The following is a 20604-nucleotide window of genomic DNA, read 5'->3' on the forward strand; positions in this document are numbered from 1 at the left end:
AAACTGTGGGTTAAAAGAAGGAGGAAACAGCCAAATCAGTTGTTCATTCAGCAGATTTCATTTTATGACTGTCTTTTAATTTTTTTTTTATTACCTTTTGACTTGTAAGTCATGACTCATTCTTATACGTACTTGTGATTTATGTAGGATGCTTCCAACTGTTGGAAACATTTATTTTCCTGGCTGTTGATTTATCTGTCATGGAGAAAATGTTTATGTTGCTGGCCTTCTCAAGTTAAAAAAAAAAACCCTGAATCACTTTACTAAGATGTAATGTGTAGATGATAGCACTGCAATATTTTTCCTTCTTTTCTATTTATTCACGAAGGGTTAGTAACTGAGGCTTGGAGCATAGGGTTTATATTAAGCAAAGCTCTTTTTTTTTTAGTGTTAAATCTGTACAGCTTTAACATGATACTGTTATAATTATTTATAGGGTTTCAAAACCAAGTATTACAGTACTTTAGCAGAAGTCCCACGTAGCTTGATACGATCAAATACCTTGTGGTGTCAAGGAGATACAAGTTCCCTTGTCCCACGTGCTGCCATGTTGCTAGTTGAGCTTTATTAGAATTTATTTTTAAAGTTAGTAGCCCAATCTGGAGGTTTCTAGGCCTTTGCTGCTCTTCCCCGTGCATATAGGATCCTATACTGATTTAAAAATGTTGCTAATACACGGTGTGTTTCTCTCAGTCCCAGCACAGTAACGTTCTAGTGCAGAAGGCCTGGTTAAACGGAGTGGTGCCTGTTGTGATGGACGCTGAAAGTTCTGTCCAAGAAAAGGCCTTGGATTGCCTTGATCAGCTCTTGCTTCAACATATAAAACATTATAATAAATTCAGGAGCGAAGATGAAAGGCAGGCTCTGGCGTGGGATCTCCTCACCCTCTTGACTTCAGAAAGCCAGGAGCTGAAGTAAGTGCGGTTTTCCCTTCCTTGTAGGCTCTGATGGCTTCTCCCTAACAGCCCTTTGTCCGGCGCGTCCTATGTTTTTTTTGCCTTTACTCTTAGCATTCAGGGACAACATGGTTTTTTTACTTTTAATCCTGTTAGAATACGCAACTTTGCCTCTACAGAAGGAAATTGCCTGTTGACTGGAGGACTGAGATAAGAGTTTATACTCTCAGCGTTCTCATTCGCTGTGTGGCCGCAGACCATTAGTTATCACAGGTTACATACTGTTTAAATGCACGTGCCGTTTTTTGTGCAAAGACAAGAAACCAAATTTATTGGGGCTTTTTTTAAGCTATTTGAATTCCCTGCTTGAAATAGTCAGTATAAGCACATATTACTGCTAGAGATGGAAACTGTCGTGTTGTTCCTGGGCCAGAAGAGCACGGACCAGCTGGCAGTGGGTGAGAAAAAAGCAGTTTTCCTTTGTGTCCTTACCTGTGCTCTCTCCCTGAACTCCAGTGTTCATGTACAGGAATGTTACACGCTGTTCTTGATGTGTTGATAGCAGCATGAATATTTAAGTCAAATGGAGGTGTTCTGATGACACAAGTAAGAGAAGATATATAAAGAAAGGAGAACAACACTTTTTATTAATTCCAATGTACAATATGTTACTTGTCTTACGACAAATAGGATTATTCTGCCTTATGCAGAATGCTGTGGGAAGAAGCAGAAGAAATGGGATGACACACAGTATGACAAGGACACAACATTGATTAAAGACAGCTGTATGTTTATTAGTCAACAGGGCATAATAGCTTAGAAATAGAAAATGAGATAGTGGTTGTGCTGCCTCGCCAATCTGTGAAACTGTCAGTGTTCTAATTTGGGCTATTTTAGAACATAATTTGCAGATTCATGGCACCTTTTTCTTCATGACCTTAGAGTACCTTGCAGCTTGATAAATCTCAGAACTCTTTCAACGTGAAGTAGGTAATTGGAGATAAATAGAAGAAGGGGCAAGTTATGGTGCCTTAACACGACTGTATCCTGTCCCATTATGGGTATTAAATTACAGCTACTAGAAAGTCTTTGTTACAGATGGCTGAAATTATATTTTCTTGATGTGTCACGGTATTAGTTGAACCTTCTGTCTTCCTGACACACAGCGCTGCATCCCTGCTTGTGTGCCAGGTCTGCAGTGTATCACAACATCAACTGAAAGACTGCAAATATTTCGAGTAAAATATGTAGCAGAAATCCTGACATATTCGGAGTAGTGGGAATGCCAGGAGAGAGCAGCTTTGTTGCGTTGCCCAGTGTATCCTGGGCAGGGATGTTGCATTTTACTGCCAACGTCCAAGACCAAGCGTTTTGTTTTGTCCTTCTTTAACTTACTTTTCTTTCTTCCTTGCAGCCGTTACTTCAACAAAGCTTTTCATATGTGGTCCAGGCAGAATAAGTTCACCTCCACCTTCATCAATAACGTCATGTCTCACGTGGAAACGGAACATGCTGTACCGGCTTGGATGTTGCTCGCAAAGGTGGCGGGTTCTTCACCCAAGCTGGATTATTCCAAGGTCATCGAATCCTGGGACAATGTCAGCAGGTATCTGTGCGCTTTGAACACCATCCTCCATTCTGCAGGAAAGAGATGGGGGTGAAGAGGAGGGACAAAGTGAGTGAGCACTTGCTGTCCTTCCATGGGCAGAGCGACATTTAGCTGCTCAGATCTCAGTTCTTTATTCAGGCAGCAGCAGGTTTGGCAGCAAGGGGGCAAGTAATCATAGAATTATAGAATCATAGAATGGTTAGAGTTGGAAGGGACCTTAAAGATCATCGAGTTCCAGCCCCCCTGCCATGGGCAGGGACACCTCCATTAGAGCAGGTTGCTCAAAGCCCCATCCAGCCTGGCCTTAAACACTTCCAGGGATGGGGCGTCCACAACTTCCCTGGGCAAACGGCCCATGGATTTCTGCAGTGACCAACTCTTACCTTGAGCTCTTTGAGTTTTCATTTGGTTTGACATGTCTGCCTTAATAACGCATGTCCCAACCGAAAAGACTTTCCTCCTGTGACTTGGTGTTGTTCCTTAGCGTTGATGTTAGTTTGTCTGCTCTACTGTTTTTCAGGCAGCAGAACACGAGCGTTGATACTATGGGACACATACTGTGTGTCATCGGTCACGTTGCAAAGCATCTCCCCAAAAGCACCTGCGAGAGGCTGATCGGTGAGCAGCCCTGAGGAACTGCAGAGGGGGAGGCAGGTTCATGCCTCCCGTCTTATTCCTTCTCCATAAGCAGATGATAAGCTTGGAAAACACTCATTTGTGTGTGTGTGATCTGCTTTTCAGATAGCATCAAGTGCTGGCTGAGGGACTCTCAGTGTCCCCTGGAGGTGATTAGCCCAGCGGTGGAAGCTCTGCAGAAGCTCTGCCGTGCGTATGCAGATGTGCCGGAGGAGGCACAGGTGTGACTTAAAATACATCTTTTAAAATAGCTTGTTTCACACTTAGGAGGGCTGTTTGTTGAAGGCAGTTCAGTTTCCAGCCTGTGCGTTGATGAGCTCGCTAAAAAAAGAGGATCTGACTCCAACAACTTGAGTCTGTTCCGCTCAGGTCTCGCTTCCTCTGCTGCAGTTGTGCTGGCCAGCATCCCATAGCTAAGGATGGATTGCAAAGAATCTTCTTTCTTTAGAAGGATTTTTGTTTTTTCCCCACCTGAAATGCCTTGCATTTGCCTTCTCTCAAAGTTTACAGAGTTCCTAAAGGGGACCTATTGCTGTGCCTTTGTGATAGCAGCTATTTCTCAGGCTTGGTCCAGTTCAAAGCTGTAGGTTTACAGTATAAACTCAGATTATTCTATATCAGAGCTGCTGTAGATACACATATTTTCTAGACCTCTTTCGTGGGACCAAATAGGGAGTGAATAACACATTATTTGCACATTTCTCTTTTCTGCCCCCATTTCTTTTATGCCATAGCTTTGTTCCATTTCTTTAGTGAGAAGGCAGGCTGTCTTTTGCTGTAAAATAAAGATCTCAGCCAGAGCACAGTTGCAAAAAAGCTAGTGCAGGTCTCTCTTGCTAATGATTTCTCTTTGTGTATATGTTGTATTTCTCTTTCAGTATTGACGGCAGCTATTTTCTAATAGATATCCCAATTAAGTTTAGTAAATAGTATCCAGAACTGCACACTCTGTGCTTCAGAATCATAGAATCATAGAATGGTTAGAGTTGGAAGGGACCTTAAAGATCATCGAGTTCCAACCCCCCTGCCATGGGCAGGGACACCTCCACTAGACCAGGTTGCTCAAACCAGGCTTTTTTTTGTTTCCCCTCCACCCCTTGGAATTTGCATTGGGTTTTCCTTTGAATGGAACTGTATTTTCCAAACAGCATTTACAAATTCATACGGACAACTTCAAACGCGTTGGATAGACATGGAACAGTTGCCTAAATCCTTTTTGTTTAAATCTGTGTGATTTCTATAATGAAGTAAGCTTAGGCCTGTGGATCGTTAAAAGCCAGATTTTCCAAGGTGTTTTGACACTTGCACATGTCCTTTGATGTGCAGGAAGAATTTTAAAGCTCTAAGGCACTGTCTGATTGATTTCAACAGGCCCTGAATTATTAAAAGCTTGTAAGGACTTTCAGATTAGGAATTCACACGTGGACAGATATTACAGCTACATTTTGTTTAATTAATAAATTGCCGAATTAATTTTGTGTAATTATGGAACAGGAGCTGCTCAACCAGGTGTGTGGAGATTTGGTATCCACCTGTGAAAGCTACATTTCGAATATAGTCCTCAAAGAGGATGGAGCAGAGCAGCTGCAGGAAGATCTCTTGGTAAGTCTGGTTCCTCTTCCCAGATTGGCGAAAGGATGGAGGTGGGTTTGAAATCGATGTTCCTTAAAGTTCACACCAATAACTGTGTTACGTAGGAAACTACTGATGTGGAAGCTCGTAATGAAATCTGGTATTTACGGGCCTGGGAGCAGACAACAGTTTTATACATCATAAGTTGCTTTAAGGATGTGATACCCCATGTATTGTTTAATAAAATACGTTTTTTCTTTGCTTTTCCACTCTTAGACGAGCTGCTTGGGAAATAAGTCAGTAAAACCTGTAGAATGCTTTGAGGAGTATTTCAATATCAGTAGATGATGGGGGGTTATATCATATTAGCCCCCCCCCCCCCTTTCTGTTTCAGAGCTTCACCTTCACCTTTAGCCACTGTCTTCTTGAAAGGACTGTGGGAATTTTAAGTTGTTTTTGGAGAAGTACCATACCAACTCCTGCTGACTTAATTTGCAGCTCAGCCTGTGCCTTTTGACTGCAGTGTTGCTTTTTCTCTGCAGGTGAGACACCTCTTCATCTTGGGTGAGGCTGCACAGCAGTGTCCGGCCAAAGTGGAGAAACGCATCTTTCTTCTGATTCAGTCCATTCTGGCTTCTTCTGCCAACGAGGACCAATGTGAGGCTCTCTCCTTAGTGCCTTTCATTTTGAATTTACAGACAACACTGTTTACCAGAAGAGCATGTTTTCTGTTCTTTTCCCAGTATCTAGTTCTCCAGATGGTGAGGAAATTCCAGTTTCTCAGCAGCTCTCCCAGTTCAGAGGATCAGCCATGCCTCCGGTGGTCAGAGCTCACGCCTTCATTACTCTGGGTAAGTGCCATCCTGCTGGCGAAGCGTTCCCTCGTGTACCCAATTCCCACCTTTTTCTGGTTAAAGTTGTGCTCAGAAGCTGTGTCAGTCGTTTTGGGGAACCACGGTGCTCCCTGTTTGCATTGCCTCAGCCCAGAGCTTTTAGCAATGCGAATATCCATGGTAACAAGTCGCACAAACCATCAAAGTGCTGCCATCTACGTGGCTGCTTCTTGAGGTGGTTGATGCATTAATTGTGATCGTTAATTAGCAACGTCCTTCAGGACTGTGCTGTCCTAATCCTCGGAGTTGGCTGCTGTCTGGCTGAAGAACCATCTTAGCTGTGATGAGGTGCTCAACAGAGGATGAGGAAAACTCAGTGCTTTTGGTGCAGTTTAGGGCAGAATAACTGCATGTAGTTACTTGTTCTCCTCGGCGTGAATGAAGAGGAGCTTTCGGAGGAGCCTGGTCAATCTGCATCTCCAGCGTTATGGAGAGCACTGAGTCAAAGTTCTGCTTTTGTAGTCCCTCTGTGATTACCAACGAGTCTCTTCTCTTGCAGATAGTCAGTATTATTCTTCCCTTAACTGCATTGGGAAGCCTTGATACTTTTGTACAGAGCTTAGAAACAGTTAGGGAGAAGGAATGTTAGAATGCAGGCTGTTTTTTATTACGTTGGTTTAGTGATACTTTTAGAGGTGGGTGTCTCCCTGCTATGCCTGTGACAGCTGGGGCTGTTCTTTTTAGCTGCTTTGAATAATACCCTGTACGCAGAAATAGTTCTCTGAAGGAGGGAATTTGGCATAGGGACCCACACTATAGGTCTAAGAGGAGTTTGGAAGAACTCCTGGAAGTATCATTTCTTTGAGAGATCGTGCAGATTGCTCATCAAGTTTCAGCATGTGTTTCATGTTTATTCCCCTGTTTACTTCCTGATTCCTTTCTTGGCTCGCATTGGGCTCGAAGGAAGCCCTAAGCCAGGCTGTGGCGGTTGGGAAGCAGAATATATTCGCAGCGCTGACAGTCTCGTCCCTGTTTCACAGGTAAATTGTGTTTACAGCATGAGGATCTGGCAAAGAAATGCATCGCAGCTCTAGCTCGAGAGCTGGAGGTGTCCCACGATGTGGCCGTTCGCAATAACGTTGTCATCGTTATGTGTGATCTGTGTATCCGCTACACGTCCATGGTGGACAGATACGTGCCCAACATCTCGTTGTGTCTGAAGGACCCAGATCCCTTCATCCGTAAGCAGACGCTAATCCTGCTCACCAACCTTCTGCAGGTAAAGAGAGTCCTAAGCACATGTCTGACAACCTCTGTCGTGCAACCTGTCCTGGGGGTGTATCGCTTGTTCCTTCATTAATCTACGCTTAATCAAGAAGATTTTCAGCTATGTATTTTGTTACAGCTTTTTTTAGGCAGAAATCACATCGAGGACACTTAACACGGTTGGATAATGAGATTATTTTTAGTCAATGGTTACCTCTTTTCTTGCCTTCTCTTTGTTTCGTTGAATTCCCCTCCATTTCACTCCCATATGAATGAATATAACAAGCATCCCAGCACTTTTTCCTCCTGCTGTCTCTGCTTATTGTTCTAAAGATGGAAATGTTGAGAGGCTGAAGATGTTTACCCTCCCAACACTCGTATGAAGCCAACCAAGGCAGATTTGGAGTGCATTTGGCTCTCTGCTGAAGAGCACGTGTGCCTTGGCATGGGAGACCAGATTTTTCACGAGTCTACTTAATAAAAAAGTCTGTTGTAAACCTAAGCACTCACCGCTGTGGCATTTAAGCCGTTTAAAGCATCCTCCAAAACATTGTCTTCCTGGGGTTTATTTTGAGTACCTCCAGCTGAAGTTGTATCGCTTAGTCGTTTGCTCGATGTACATTCTGTATTGCCTTGTGCACCTTGTGGGTTCACGCTAGGGTTTTCCTGATTCAGGTTGAGAATTTATTGTCTGGCCATCTCTTACAGGAGGAGTTTGTGAAATGGAAAGACTGTCTCTTCTTCCGTTTCATCAGCGTCTTGGTGGATCCGAATCCTGATATTGCCAGGTAAAATACTCATCTGTAAAGCAATGAAGGAGTTGAAGGCCAGAGATGTATCCAAAACCAGTCCTGGTTTTGCATCTTCGGCGTGTGGAGAAAAATTGCCGTGAGAGAGCAGATGATTGTCCCATTAATATCTTCACTCGTGCGGTTGTTCACGCTTTAGGGCCTGCAATGGTAGCAAAGGAGTGGAGAACCTCTTCCCGAGGCGTTTGAAGGTCCTAAAGGAGCAAGCTCTGTGTTCTTGGCTGTCTTCAAAACACGCAGCTCTGCTCTATTTTTGACTCTCAGTTATCCAAAAACATGGAATTTTTGAAAGAAGCCTTTATGAAATCTTCCTCATGGATTTCTACCAGCCTCTGGCTTGAGTGCCAGTTTTGTTTTAGGAGTAGGATTAAATAGTCTCTTTGTCTTTTTATGCCTTCTACCACATTTTTTAATACTTTGACATGTAAGAAGAATTCTGCACACTGGCTTTAAGTGCATGTTTGTGAAGTTTTTGTGGGTTTCAGAGCCTCAAGCCGCTCTGTTACGTGAGAAATGAGAGCGGGGCAGGTCTCTCTAAGGACGGTAGATGATGCGGGGATGCTGGATGCAGAGGAGGCTTGGACACCTTGCTGCTTGCTTCTACCTGAAACAGTCACAGAATCACAGACTCTTCATGGTTGGAAGGGACCTTTGAGATCATCGAGTCCAACCATACACACACACAAAAACAAAACACCCAACCGTCCATCTGGAGATGGGTGTTTCCAGGCCCATCATTGCTTACTAGTGCATATTCACCCTTTCTTTTCTCTTCAGTGAGTTTTTAATATGTAAAAATGTCTTTCCAGTAGATGGTGACATTGCAACATCGTGTTCCTAGAGCTGCGGCTAAAGGCTCTTTGGGAGCCTTTTTCTTTGCATCTGCATTCAGTGACTGCATCCAGACAAAACCACGTTCCTCAAGTCTGGGATTGACTTGCAGGACTTCTGGTGATTAACTTTTTCGCGAAGCGCTGTAGGTGTCTCAGCCACATGGGAGCTTAAGTTATTTAAATAATGAAAGCGTTGTGCCCGGATTCAAGTTCAAATTTACTTCTGTCTCTGTTTACTTTAATGGCAAAAAAATGAAGTGGTATTGTGGATGCTGAAAACGTCCGTCTCTCTGGATGAAAAAAAGGCTTAAAGTCAATAAGCTGATATCCCTGTTCGAGCCCAGATGGAGCTAGGCAAGAATTAAATGTGGTATGGAGGGAGACTTGGCAGAGGAAAGCCATCTGCCTTCTTTATGGCTTGTGGACCCTGCACTGTGTTTCGGGGGTGGCTTTTTGAAACTGCCTGATGATAAACTCTTTCTTTTCCTCCTTTCTAGGTTTGCAGAGTTCTGCCTGGTCCATCTCTTGCTGAAGAGGAATCCGGGAATGTTCTCCCAACACTTCATTGAGTGCATCTTCCATTTCAATAGCTACGAGAAACACGAGAAGTACAACAGGTTCCCCCAGAGCGTGCGGTCAGTTGAACACGTTTAAATCTCCTTATTGCTAAACGAGGGGCCGTCTGGCCGTGCAGCTTTTGGTTGCAGCAAAGCGCTTCATGGTGGTTTATAATTACGCATGCAGTAGGGGGGAAACCGTGTTAAATTAGTGTCCTGCCTGCCCTGTGACACTTCTGGGAGGACTTCTGCATGTAATTTGTGGGAGTGTGTGGTATCCTAACAGGTTAATGGGTCTTGAAAGTGACATTCAAATATTCCTGGCTGATTTAAAGTCTTATTATTTCTGCGAGTTCCCATAACGTGACGTGGCCCTTGTAAAATGCCTTGCTTGTACCACAGGGCGAAGAATCTCTTCTCTCTGAAGGGAAAAGATAACAAAGAAAAAAGGATGCGTATCTACAGGTTCCTGCTGGACCACTTTACAGATGAGCAGAGGTTCAGCATCACAACAAAGATCAGCCACAGCATCCTCGGTAAGGATCTGTCTTGAAAAATGTGGCAGACAGAGAACGGGTGTCTGTATAAAGCCACCGGGCTCTCAGTCCAGCCGTGTTGTCTTTGCTGGTGGAAATAAATCCCGCTTATTTCTTCCCTGCATGTTCCAGCGTGCTTTGTGGATAATGTCCTTCCGTTGGACCTGGAAGCCAGCGAGCTGCTCTCGGATACGTTCGCAGTCCTTAGCTGTAAAGAAATCAAGCTGTCGACTATGAGATCCAAACCCGAAGAAGACATTCAGCCCGATGAGGATGAAATGGCAATGGCCAACGCCGTCATGCAGGTGGCGCAGAAAAAACTCATCTCGCAGGTGAATGGCACTCGGTCTGGTGTGGGACTGGCCACCATACTGGGAGGGATTTTACCTTCCTGTGACAGAGAAACTCGTGCAAAAATTATGCAAGTAACACAGCGATGCCGGTGACATGCCGTGCCCGTAGGCTGGTACTCGGGCTCTGTCTGTAGGCCCACCCTGATCTGAAGGCAATTTGCCTTCAGTGTGAGAACTGCCTGAATTAGTGATGTATCTTAAAAGATTCCACTTAGGTTAAAAGCCTGCGTACACGCGTGTGGCGTGAGAGCAGGCTTAATTGTGGTAATTCCCTTGCTGGAGAGTGATAACTCCTCTCGCTTAGGCCGTTCAGAGTGGCTTTTCCTTTATTGCATCGTGTAACTGTCCATGCCTTGTTCAAACAAAGGTTCAGAAGAAGAACTTCATAGAAAATATCATCCCAATAATCACGTCGCTCAAGTCTTTGATGGAGCAGAAGAGGATCCCAGCTCTTAGGGACCTTATGAACTACCTGCGGGTAAGGGGAAGTGTTTTCTTGTTGGGTTTTTTTTTTTTTCCCCTCCCCTGAGTTAATTGTTCGACGTGCAATCAGTAATGGAAGGAACAGCTTCTTAGAAGGAATTTAGGAGGCATATGATGTTGTGACACTGCCACTGTGTTAAATAATGTGGGAAGTGGGGGGATTTTAGATAAGGATCTCGCAGTGTGCTACGTGTGAGCCTCCTCACTGGAACGTGGGCAGAAAGCTTGAACGCTGGGAAGCTTTTTCATGTTCTGAAGTACAAATTGGAATCGAAACTCTTAGTCTGTTAAAAACACCTCTGCTCTACCAACTGGTATTTCCTTTTGCACTTAAGCAGCTGTGATCTGAATGGGGACATGAATCAGTCGTCAGGAGAGATTTCTGAAAGGGTTTAAACATTCCTTATTGCTCCAGGAAATGATGCAAGATTACCGAAACGAAATCAAAGACTTCTTTGCTGTGGACAAGCAGCTGGCGGCCGAGCTGGAGTATGATATGAAGAAATACGAAGAGCAGCTGGCCAGGGAGAAGGAGTCAGACCAAGAGCAGGTCTCGGCAGCGCAGGCAGAGGTTGGTGGTGCCATTAAATCTGTCCACGTACTGTCTTCTCTGCTAAAGTCTGTGTATGTGTAACTGCGGACCTCCTTACAGCACTTGCAACAGGATGGATGTGTGATGTTCTCATACCTCTTCGCGTTTGCTGACAGAAACGTTGGTTTCAGAGTCATTTAATACACTTACAAAAACAACAAACCACCCACATAAGCCAAAGAGGAGCAGCAAACAATTAACGTAAAAAGAATTCAATTTAAAGGGAAAACCAAGTCTAATTTGCCACCAGCTGTGCTTACATGTCGTGTGGCTCTCTGTTCCCAGAGTGATAAACAGGTCAAAAAGAAAAGGGTTCATTTTGTCTGGCTTCAGGTGTATACAGAGAGGCAACTTAATCTGTTCTAGTCATGCAGATCCTCTTCTAAAGTCAATGCAAAGAAATAAGGATGTGCTTGGGTCAACTGTCCTAAGCTATTTTAGATACTTGCCTTAAGATGAGATGACTTCTACCCTGGAAGTACCTTTCTCTCTCTGCTGACTTGAAAAGAGCACCTATATATAGACCTCTAAACTGGGACATACGTATCCCATCCAGACTTCCTATTCACTTCTTGTTAAAATTTTGGCCAAATAAATTCTTTCTCCCTAGAACCCCTTTACATCCATCCAAAGGCCGTTTTTAATCACACAGGGTGTGGGTCTAAGCTTCTTGTAGCTTCTTTTCTACACTTGTATCTATTAGATATATGATCTCTTCTCCCGTTTTCTGTAGCAACCTCCATCTTTGGAGAGAGCTGTGCCTTCGGGTGGTTGGAATAATAATGCTAAGTCTCCTGTAAGTGGGAGACAGTCCTCGCCAGCTGCATCAAATCCTTCCTCTGTGCCTTCTGAGTTCACTACACCTAGCGCTGGTGTTCGGAGACAGCCGTTATTCGGTCGCAGGTATGGATTTCTGTCTATATTACCAGTTATAATATGCCACAGAGCTGTTGCTTTGCTTATCCCACTCCTTACTTAGCGGGATGAGAGTCACCAGTGTTGCAGCATAATCTTCTCCATTACATTTGGTGTTTAAGATCATAAGGGATTGGAAGGGGACAGGTCTCTCTCCTCATTACGTGCATCTCATCCGGGCTTGGAGGAGGAAATCAATGTTTCTGTCCTGTTTTTTGCCCTGTAGGCCAGCATCCTTGAGCACGCTTGCCATCCTGAACTCTGCCAGGAAAGCAATGGAAGCCAGAAGCAAACAGCGTAGCAAGAGTGTTGGAAGCAGTTCATCGGCCGCATCGCTTCCATCGAGCACCGCTGGCAGCAAGCAGGGTAGGAAGCTTTCTGCAAACTTGGACTAGATCTGGTTGACACAGCCCGATCGTCAGACCCTTGAACGCATTTCTGTTCTTAATTATTTCCTTGTTATTTCTAGCATCCTTCCAAAGCCTGAATCAACAGTCTACCGGGGCAAACGTTACTGTGTTGGGCCGCGCCATCAGCACACCAGAGCGTAAGTGTAACCCAAAGGAACCCTTCCCAAATTGGGCTGAGCACTCGTTCTCTGAGAGAGGTAGCAACGCATGGCTCCCCTAAAGAGCAGAGAAAATTACTCACTGACAGCCGTAGATTATTTATTTATCTAAATGGTTGTAGTAAATAAGAACTGTTCTGAAACTGAAGGTCTCAGGTGAATGATGTACACAGGAAAGGACAGTCCAATACGGTCTCCGTTTACGTGTCACGGGTTATTATAGTGTTGAGTCAGTGCAGGAGAGTGTTTATTTTGGGCTGCTGAAGTAACAGAGCTACTGCCCTTTCTTCCTTCATTGACTCTGGGGTGCCGACGAGGCACGTTGTCATGGTTCCTTAATAGCATGCGTTGCCCGAAGGGTGCAGGATTCTGTTGCACTGAGGCACTTGCTGTCCTTACCTCTGGAGGCATAGCTTGGCATTTTTAGACTGAACTACAGAATCCTGCTGCAGAGGGAAATACTCAAGGTCTGATCCTTTTCAGCTCTAAGATAGGGGCTTCCTGTTGTCCAGACAAAGGATCTAAGGTGAGCTACAACCTGCTTCTAGTGAGCTGTGACAATTGTAAGAGAACACACAGGTCTGCTCACGTGGGATTAATAACCTGCACAGTCATTTCTGAGTGTGTCTGTGTGTTCTACCCTAAAAAAGAACTGAACTGAGCATCGGAGAAGGAATGATTTGGGTTTTTTTGTACTCTGCTGTGGAAATTAAAGTAAAAACACACAGAGAGGAGTCTCTAATACCCAAATGGTGAGAGTCTGCTGTGCTCGCGTCCACTGCAGCTGAACTGCCCTCTCCCAAAACCTGACCTTCAAAAGTTAGGTTTTATTGCAATGCTTCCTGACAGCCCCGCAGCGTTTCTGCACGCGCAAGAGGCAGTCACAGTAAATGACAAACGGAGCTGAGCTCCAGCAGCAGCTTCCCTTCCTCTATGTCAATGCGCTGCTGAACTCCTTTAGGGCATCTCAGTTGCGAATTGTGAGTGTGATGAACACCCTCATGCACACGCTGTGGTTAAACTGGGAGCACAGGTGGGCGCCCCACAGGTCTCCTCTCTCATTAGGCAGCTGGGAATTGTTGCGGGGAGGGGTGGATCTGCCAGAAGCAGAGGTGTCCGACTGTTCCCTCCGCCTGTATCTGTGCAGACCCTGCACGCACACGGGGGAGCACACGCCATGTAGCCCATAAGGCAGGCAGCTGGGCAAGCTCTCTGCAAATACCTGACACCCGCGAGCGGGCAGAGATGTGCATCCAGCGGAAAATCTGACCCTTCTCTTCCCCCTGCGCTCCGCCGTGTGGCTCCATTTGTCTCCCTCGATGTTTCTCTCCGCTGCCTGAGCAACACGCCATGATCTTCGTGGAAAAAAAAAAAATTAAAAAAAAAAAAAAAAATTAGGGGCATGTTTTAAGAGAGCAAAAATCTTTAAGAAGTCTATAATCTATATCTCTGTCTGGAAGCTCGCACGGCTGTTTCTCTTAAGCACCATATGGTGAAGAAGGAGGAGGAGAGGGCCGAATTCCTACTTTGCTTCGAGGCAGCCTGTGTCCTTCAGCGGGGAGACAAACTGTACAGAGCGGTGTCATCACTCCAGTTAGCGTGTGCTGAGCCATCTGCGTGGTGGCGGCTGGGTCTTGCTGGCTGATAGACAACCCAAAGAAAACATCTTTATTTCTCTGAAACTCTTGGGAGCTGCAGTTCTTTGCAAACCGTTTTGTACTTGAGAAGTTAAGAACAGCTGTCTCTTCTCTTTACTTTATACGACTGTTCTGGCTGTCACTCTGTCCCCTGCTGTCTTTGGGTCTCCTCAACTCCTGCTCCTCGCTTTGAGAAAGGCCTAGTGGGTCTGGGCAAGCGTAGATTCCTTCCCTGTGGTCCATAAACACGTGTTGTGAAGATGCCACCTTGGACTGCATGGGAAGCCCTACTTGATGACAGTTCCTTTACCGTTTCCTTCCTTCCTTTCACATAAACTTCTCATTAATCAAGGTAACTTGTTAAGGCACACACTGCACAAAGTCAGGTCACTTGGATGGAGCACCTCCCCTATGAAGCCAGGCTGAGAGAGCTGGGGTTGTTCAGCCTGGAGAAGAGAAGGCTCCGGGGACACCTCATAGCAGCCTTCCAATATCTGAAGGGAGCCTCCAGGAGAGCCGGAGAGGGACTCTTTGTCAGGAAGTGTAGTGACAGGACAAGGGGTAATGGTTTTAAATTGGAAGAGGGGAGATTGAGATTAGATATTAGGAGGAAATTCTTTGCTGTGAGGGTGGTGAGGCACTGGAACAGGTTGCCCAGGGAAGTTGTGGCTGCCCCATCCCTGGAAGTGTTTAAGGCCAGGCTGGATGGGGCTTTGAGCAACCTGCTCTAGTGGAGGTGTCCCTGCCCATGGCAGGGGGGTTGGAACTCGATGATCTTTAAGGTCCCTTCCAACTCTAACCATTCTATGATTCTAGGATTCCAGGTCAGGCCTGAGAGATGCAGAGGTCAACCAAGGCAGATAGATTTAGTTGGATTTCACCTACAAGCTTCAGTGGTTCCCTTCCAGGATGGGGAAGTAGCTGAAAAGCAAACCCAGTTATCTGTAGAGAGAAGTCCTTTCGGCAGAGTTTCCAACTCCTGCCCTATAAAGCACTTTCTGCCTTAATTCCTTGTGAAAGGTTCTGGGAAACACGAGCATAAAACAGAGCGTTGAGTAAAGTAAAATCTGAATATTGTGACATCTCTCCTGAGGTAAGTGATAGGAAAAGAGACAGCTGACAACCACGGCCTGTTCAGGCAAGCTAAATTCTACCTTGCCTCCTTGTCAAGTGATTCCTCCTTCCTGGCTGCCGGCAGTTCCTTACGGAAGGGCCACTCAGGTCCTTTGTCAGTCCTCGGGGGCTCCATGTTCTGCCTTTAGACAAAGCACGGTCTGAATCTAACACGTTGTGAAGGGTGACAAAGCTTCAGCGGGAGGTTTGGCTCTCCCACCCCAGTTGGACAAGGAGGTGCGTGGCTGAGGTCCCATATTTAAATTAATTTCTTTGACCTACAAGGAAGGCCGTGAGTCTGGAGTGTGAAGCTGACGCGCACAGATCGCCCATCAGGTTCAGTTTTGGGGCTGGATGGGAGACACCGGGATCTGCTGGGCTGGAAAAGAGAGATTGTCTGTGTGGGGGATATGCTTATTCTGTGACACTTCAGTCTTCTCCTACAGCGTGCCTTGCCCTCTGGCTGTGTCATAAGCCGATTGCGAATGCCCTGTGTTTTTTCTTGCAGAGACCATTAATGAATTGACTTTTGGTGCTGGGGTCAGTTACATCAGCTTGACGCACTCACCCGGTTCAGCTCCAGGCAAGTTATCTGTGTGATTCTAACTTGAGGGGGGAGGAAACACACCACCACCACCCCCACCACCCCCAAAATGATCAAATCTGTGGCGTTTTTTAAAATATGAAAATATATGCATTATTTGCAGAGAATAAAGAGGCTGAGGATGTGCCAAGAGATATTATCTGTTTGCTATCACCCGAGAAACCGTAAGTTCAACCCTGGTCTGAAACAGCAATCGCAGTGAGAAAGATTGCTCAAGTGCTTTTAAAATAAATGGTCCTTCTGCTTCCTTCTTCCAGCCCGTCCCTGCCACGGGAGTGGAAAGTAGAATCCCCAGCAAGGAAAAAAAGCAGCCAATGTGTCCCTCTGAGGCGGTCCCAGCGGAGAACTCCACTGAAACCAGACAACTGAGCCCTCCATTGAACTTCTGTACAGAAGCATCATGTTGCCTGAAATCTGTCCTTTTCCTCTGTAATTATAAATCACTGCGGGCACACGTCCTTCCTTCCTTATCTATTCTTATTTGGTTTTTATGTGAAACTGTCTAGAATATGGGCATACAAAGCCCGTATTAACATATGTATGTATTATAAGCTGCTGCTGTTGACGAAAGCCGCAGCATAAAGGGAGGTTTGCTCTTCACTCACAGGATGTATAATTTGTCCATTTGGAAAAGTAGGAGCATGATGTTGCCACAAGCTCAGCAATAAACGCATTTATCACAGCTTGCAGGGAAGCGAGTGGCTCAGCTTATTCACTCCATCCCTCATTGTCCCTCTTGCTTATATACTAAAGTTGCTTTAATTTGAACCAAGGTAAAAGCAGCTTGTCGCTGCCACCCCCCCCCAAATCTGGTAATTGCACGCTACATCACCTCCTGTTTGTCGTGCGTTCTCCCGTGTGTATGAACAGCCTTCATGTTTTTATATGGAATATTTCCATTCTTCAACTATGTTATTTCCAACTATTAACATTTTATGAAAATAAATGGTTCCAGAATTAATTCCACCCACGGCTTCTCCCCTCATCTTGATCTGACAGAGAAATTATTTTTTTTCTATAGATTTCTACAGCCTCAAAGTCTCTTCTACTACATCGCTGGTATCTTAGGCATTCAGTTCAATTAATGTGGGACCCAGCAGCTTTTAAATATAGACTCTTATTTGACTACAAGCAGGATATGAGTAACTCGCTAAAATCAAGGTTGGTAAGTCACATACATGGCTTTGTGCTCTGCGCAGATAACTTATTTATCCTAAATGTGCTGTGGAAATGCGGGAATCTGACCATTCCCGACTCCCTCTGACGCCGTGTGAACCCAACAGAAGTTTTTCCCGTTGTTAACTTCCATTCCAGAGCTCTTGCCCTAGATATTATTGAAACTTGAAAACGGAATCTGTTTTATTCATGCTGGTTTGTCTTATTCAGGCAAGAACAACGGAAACGGGGAAGGCTTTTCTTCACAAGCAGAAACAAAGAGGCTGAGCGCGCTTTTGCCACAGCCCTTCCAGAGGCACTTACCTCCTGCTCCGGAATCCCATAATTTGGCCTCACTTTCCCTATTCAGTTTTGAAGATCACAGAAACCTTTAAGGGAGGTTAAACTTTATTCTCAAAATCAAAGGAAAAACCCGGGAACAGGGGATGTATGGAACGGCTTTGGCTTAAGCGATGGACAGTTATGGCCACATCTATTTATTTTGTGCCTTCTCTCCTGCCTTACAATATTATTTAACCTCTTTGAATGGTAAATTGGAATAGTTTATTTTCTAACTGGTGCTGTTCTAGTTTTTGTTCTGTTCTTGAGCAGTATTGAGATGAGCTTTACCTTGTCTTCTCTAGAGATAGACCAACGTCCAGGAATAAACTGATAAACAGCAACGTTCCTTGGACTTTCTGTAACCTTCAGCCCAATGCAAGTCTCTCTCTCTGACAGAAGAGACCTTCCCTTATTTCACTAAACTGAAAACAGAAGCCTCCAATAATATGGCTGTTTAAAACCAAAACCAAAGAAAAAAACCTACAAGAATGCTTTATAGCTTGGTATTTATGTAAAACATTCTTGGCAAAGTTAAATGTAATACATTAGTAGAAACCTGAATATTATTCACAATGATACAATGAATTCCATCAGTCAGATCTCATCAGCTGTATCGGGGGGACCATCTCCCCTTCTCTCGTTAGAGATGCCACTGTCACATTTTAGAAGTGAAAAAAATAAGCCTGGATTCTTGGTTTGCTGGCTTTTCCCGTGAAGGCTGCCTTTGGCTTGTGGTGAGACTGTAGATTGTGCTCCCGTCGTGCCCAGAGCTACCCTGATTCAAACCTTCTCTTTCTCTGCCTTATTGTAGGTATCCTAAAAGCAGCGTAGAAAAGGAGTAGTGGAAATACAGGAGGTGCAAAGGAATGTTACGCTCGTTACTGTCGTAAAGATCAGAGGCAGCCAGTGAACAGTGTGGCTTGGCTGAAGAGCGTGTCTTAAGGTAACCATAATGTAAAGGTAGCAGTGGTAACGTCCGAGTTACACGGGGAACACGTGGTTATTGCTGCCCCCTCCTTATTTTTACTCTTATTAGCAGAAGGAGAAGTGGTAACGCTTTGTTTAGGCAAAACGAATGCAGCAATGGCATGTCGAGCGAGGCCCCCGAGGAAACAAAGCAGAGTAATGCAGAACACTAAAAAAAATTAACACTGACAGTCCAAATCGTCAAGTATCCAAAATACTGTATACAGGAAAAGTTAAGACAACTCAATTCATATCGGAAGTACAAGAACACTAAATTATGCTACGTTAAAAAAAAAAAAAAAAGAAAAAATTTTTTTAAAAAAATCCTTAAACCACAGCACAGTTCTAGTGTTGTATCCACATCTTGCAGTCTTAAATTACCCAACCCTGTTCAACGCTATCAACGTGTATGTTCTGGGGAAACAGGTGTTTCCAATTATTCTCTCTCTAAAGCCAAGAGAACTCGATCTGTTTTCTTGTCCTTTTTCTTTTACCACCTAGGGAGAAAGTGGCAACCGACACTACAAAAGTGCTTTTGTCTCGAGCTTTTGCTTTCCCAGCTCCAGAACCTTGGCTATGGGGTTTAAACCTAAAGTCGCCGTAGCTGTCACACCGCGTTCGCGCAGGGGGGGGAGCAAACATTGAAGTCACTCTGTCACCTTGTCGCAACTGAATCCAAAAGCCATCCCTGGATATTTCTTGCGACGACAAAAAACAAAAGTGTTGGTCACTGGCAAGAAAAGTCAGGTTTTTTGTATAAAAAAAGTCAATAGCTCCTGCCATAAATTTACAAAAACTATCCCTGAGTGACTCTGTTCTGTGTCTGGTAAGACCTCTTGTGACAAGGAAATTGCTGAGGAGGAAGGAGATGCTGTTCCACCTGCAGCTTTTTTATTACACTTTGCAATAATACTGATATGCTCTGACAGTGCCGTACTCTAGCAACATTTGAGCTCCTCTGTGTAGCTTAACAAGTAAAAAAATAGCTACGTTACTCGAACACTGCTGGCATCGCCTATTTACACTTTAAATAGAAATGTTTACCTCTTCTGAAGTAATCAAAATATATCTTTGCAAAAAGTTTTAGAAGGTGGGATTTTACAAAATAAATGGCGAAGGTAAAAAAAAGCTTGAAGATATCTCAGTACCTTTCTCGTGGCGATCTTAGCCCGTGGAAGTATTTGGCTTGAATTTTCCTGAAAGGGATGTCTTAGCACTAAGTTCTCTGCCTCCACTCTAAGCCTCTTGAAAACCCCAAAAGATGCAAGAGATTAGGAGGAGGGGTTACCTGCGTGCAATGAGTTTTCTAGGAAGCAGGGAACAGAAGCGATCCTTCCGGCCTGACGCTGCCCGTGTTTCATGTTAAGTGGAGTAAGGAGGATTCGGTAAGTTTAGGAAAGGGCTGAGAACATTAGTTGCGTTTACCCTACGGGTACCTGTCGCCGTAGGCTGTTCAGATACCCCCTTTCTGCACCTGAGCAGTCAGAGTCTAAAGCACAAAACGATCACAAATGTGTAAAAGTCACCAGCCAGACCTGGGCAACAAGCTGCTGAGAGGAAGACTCCCCCCTTGCACGGGTAACTCTTATTTTCAAGTCCATCTATTGCTGTATCAGCACTTTTTTTTTTTTTTTGTCTACTAGTAATTTGTACTAGTAAGGTCTGCTACACGTTTACCTAACGCTGTTCCCCTGCTTGGTTTACACATCGTGGCTGTGTCCCTGCAGCGCAAATAGAAGGCAATTCCCCAAACTTCCACAGCCCAGTCTCTTGGGAAGTATGAAAACGCTTCCTCAGTCCAAGGAGAGGTTTAGGTGATATCCTGTTGGTATCTCCGGAGGCAGGGGAGACGCAAGTTGGGCAGTGAGGAGTTACTTTAAACTTTGGCAAAGAAAAAAAAGATATACAGATAGCTAGCTATCAAGTTCTTGTGTGTTCCAAACTCTTCCAAGCGCACTTAATTCATCCTTTGCTCTTGCTTTGAGTTCCTGGAGGAGGTATTTTCACACTTGCTTTTGCTGGTTTGCAATATTCTTCTGGCATCTTATATGACAAATGAAGACTTGTGTCTGAAGTCGCCCTGCAACAAAACAGTTCCGGATGGATGAAGGATCTCCTGCCTTTGTCCCTGCTGCCCCCCACATTGCAAAGTACCCGTGAAAGGTAGGTCTGATCTCTGTAACTTCTGGCATTTGGTCGAGGTGGCCCCCGCTTCCAGCTGGGAAGGATTGGGAGACTCCAGTCATACTGACCAGGCCCTCCTTCTGTCCTCCTCACACGCTAAGCCACGGCCGGGGACTTTCTCATCCCTTCCTCAGTATCTCTGCTA

At 44.8% G+C, this 20604-nt stretch overlaps 2 protein-coding genes across 3 annotated transcripts in view; one reads left to right on the plus strand and one right to left on the minus strand.

The window, feature by feature from the left end:
- Positions 1–16777, plus strand: part of NCAPD3 (non-SMC condensin II complex subunit D3) — a 30453-nt gene extending 13676 nt beyond the window's left edge. The window contains exons 16-35 of one of the 2 annotated variants that reach the window (XM_074162549.1): positions 694–914; positions 2311–2502; positions 3026–3123; positions 3247–3362; positions 4636–4743; positions 5256–5370; positions 5457–5564; positions 6587–6825; positions 7521–7600; positions 8952–9089; positions 9414–9547; positions 9680–9879; positions 10268–10378; positions 10799–10954; positions 11709–11878; positions 12117–12256; positions 12360–12437; positions 15717–15791; positions 15901–15976; positions 16070–16181. In XM_074162549.1, the coding sequence (XP_074018650.1) occupies positions 694–914; positions 2311–2502; positions 3026–3123; positions 3247–3362; positions 4636–4743; positions 5256–5370; positions 5457–5564; positions 6587–6825; positions 7521–7600; positions 8952–9089; positions 9414–9547; positions 9680–9879; positions 10268–10378; positions 10799–10954; positions 11709–11878; positions 12117–12256; positions 12360–12437; positions 15717–15791; positions 15901–15976; positions 16070–16181 (2667 nt within the window). Of the gene's footprint in view, positions 1–693; positions 915–2310; positions 2503–3025; positions 3124–3246; positions 3363–4635; positions 4744–5255; positions 5371–5456; positions 5565–6586; positions 6826–7520; positions 7601–8951; positions 9090–9413; positions 9548–9679; positions 9880–10267; positions 10379–10798; positions 10955–11708; positions 11879–12116; positions 12257–12359; positions 12438–15716; positions 15792–15900; positions 15977–16069 lie in introns of both variants that reach the window. The other variant, XM_074162550.1, reaches the window with a different exon arrangement.
- A 1027-nt stretch (positions 16778–17804) lies between these two features.
- The window catches only part of JAM3 (junctional adhesion molecule 3), a 32078-nt gene continuing 29278 nt past the window's right edge, over positions 17805–20604 (minus strand). Inside the window, exon 9 of the mRNA XM_074162282.1 lies at positions 17805–20355. Within this exon, the coding sequence (XP_074018383.1) occupies positions 20320–20355 (36 nt within the window). The 3' untranslated portion in view covers positions 17805–20319. The remainder of the gene's footprint in view (positions 20356–20604) is intronic.

The sequence above is a fragment of the Numenius arquata genome, chromosome 22 (genome assembly GCF_964106895.1).
Source record: "Numenius arquata chromosome 22, bNumArq3.hap1.1, whole genome shotgun sequence".
NCBI classification, from domain to species: Eukaryota; Metazoa; Chordata; class Aves; order Charadriiformes; family Scolopacidae; genus Numenius; species Numenius arquata.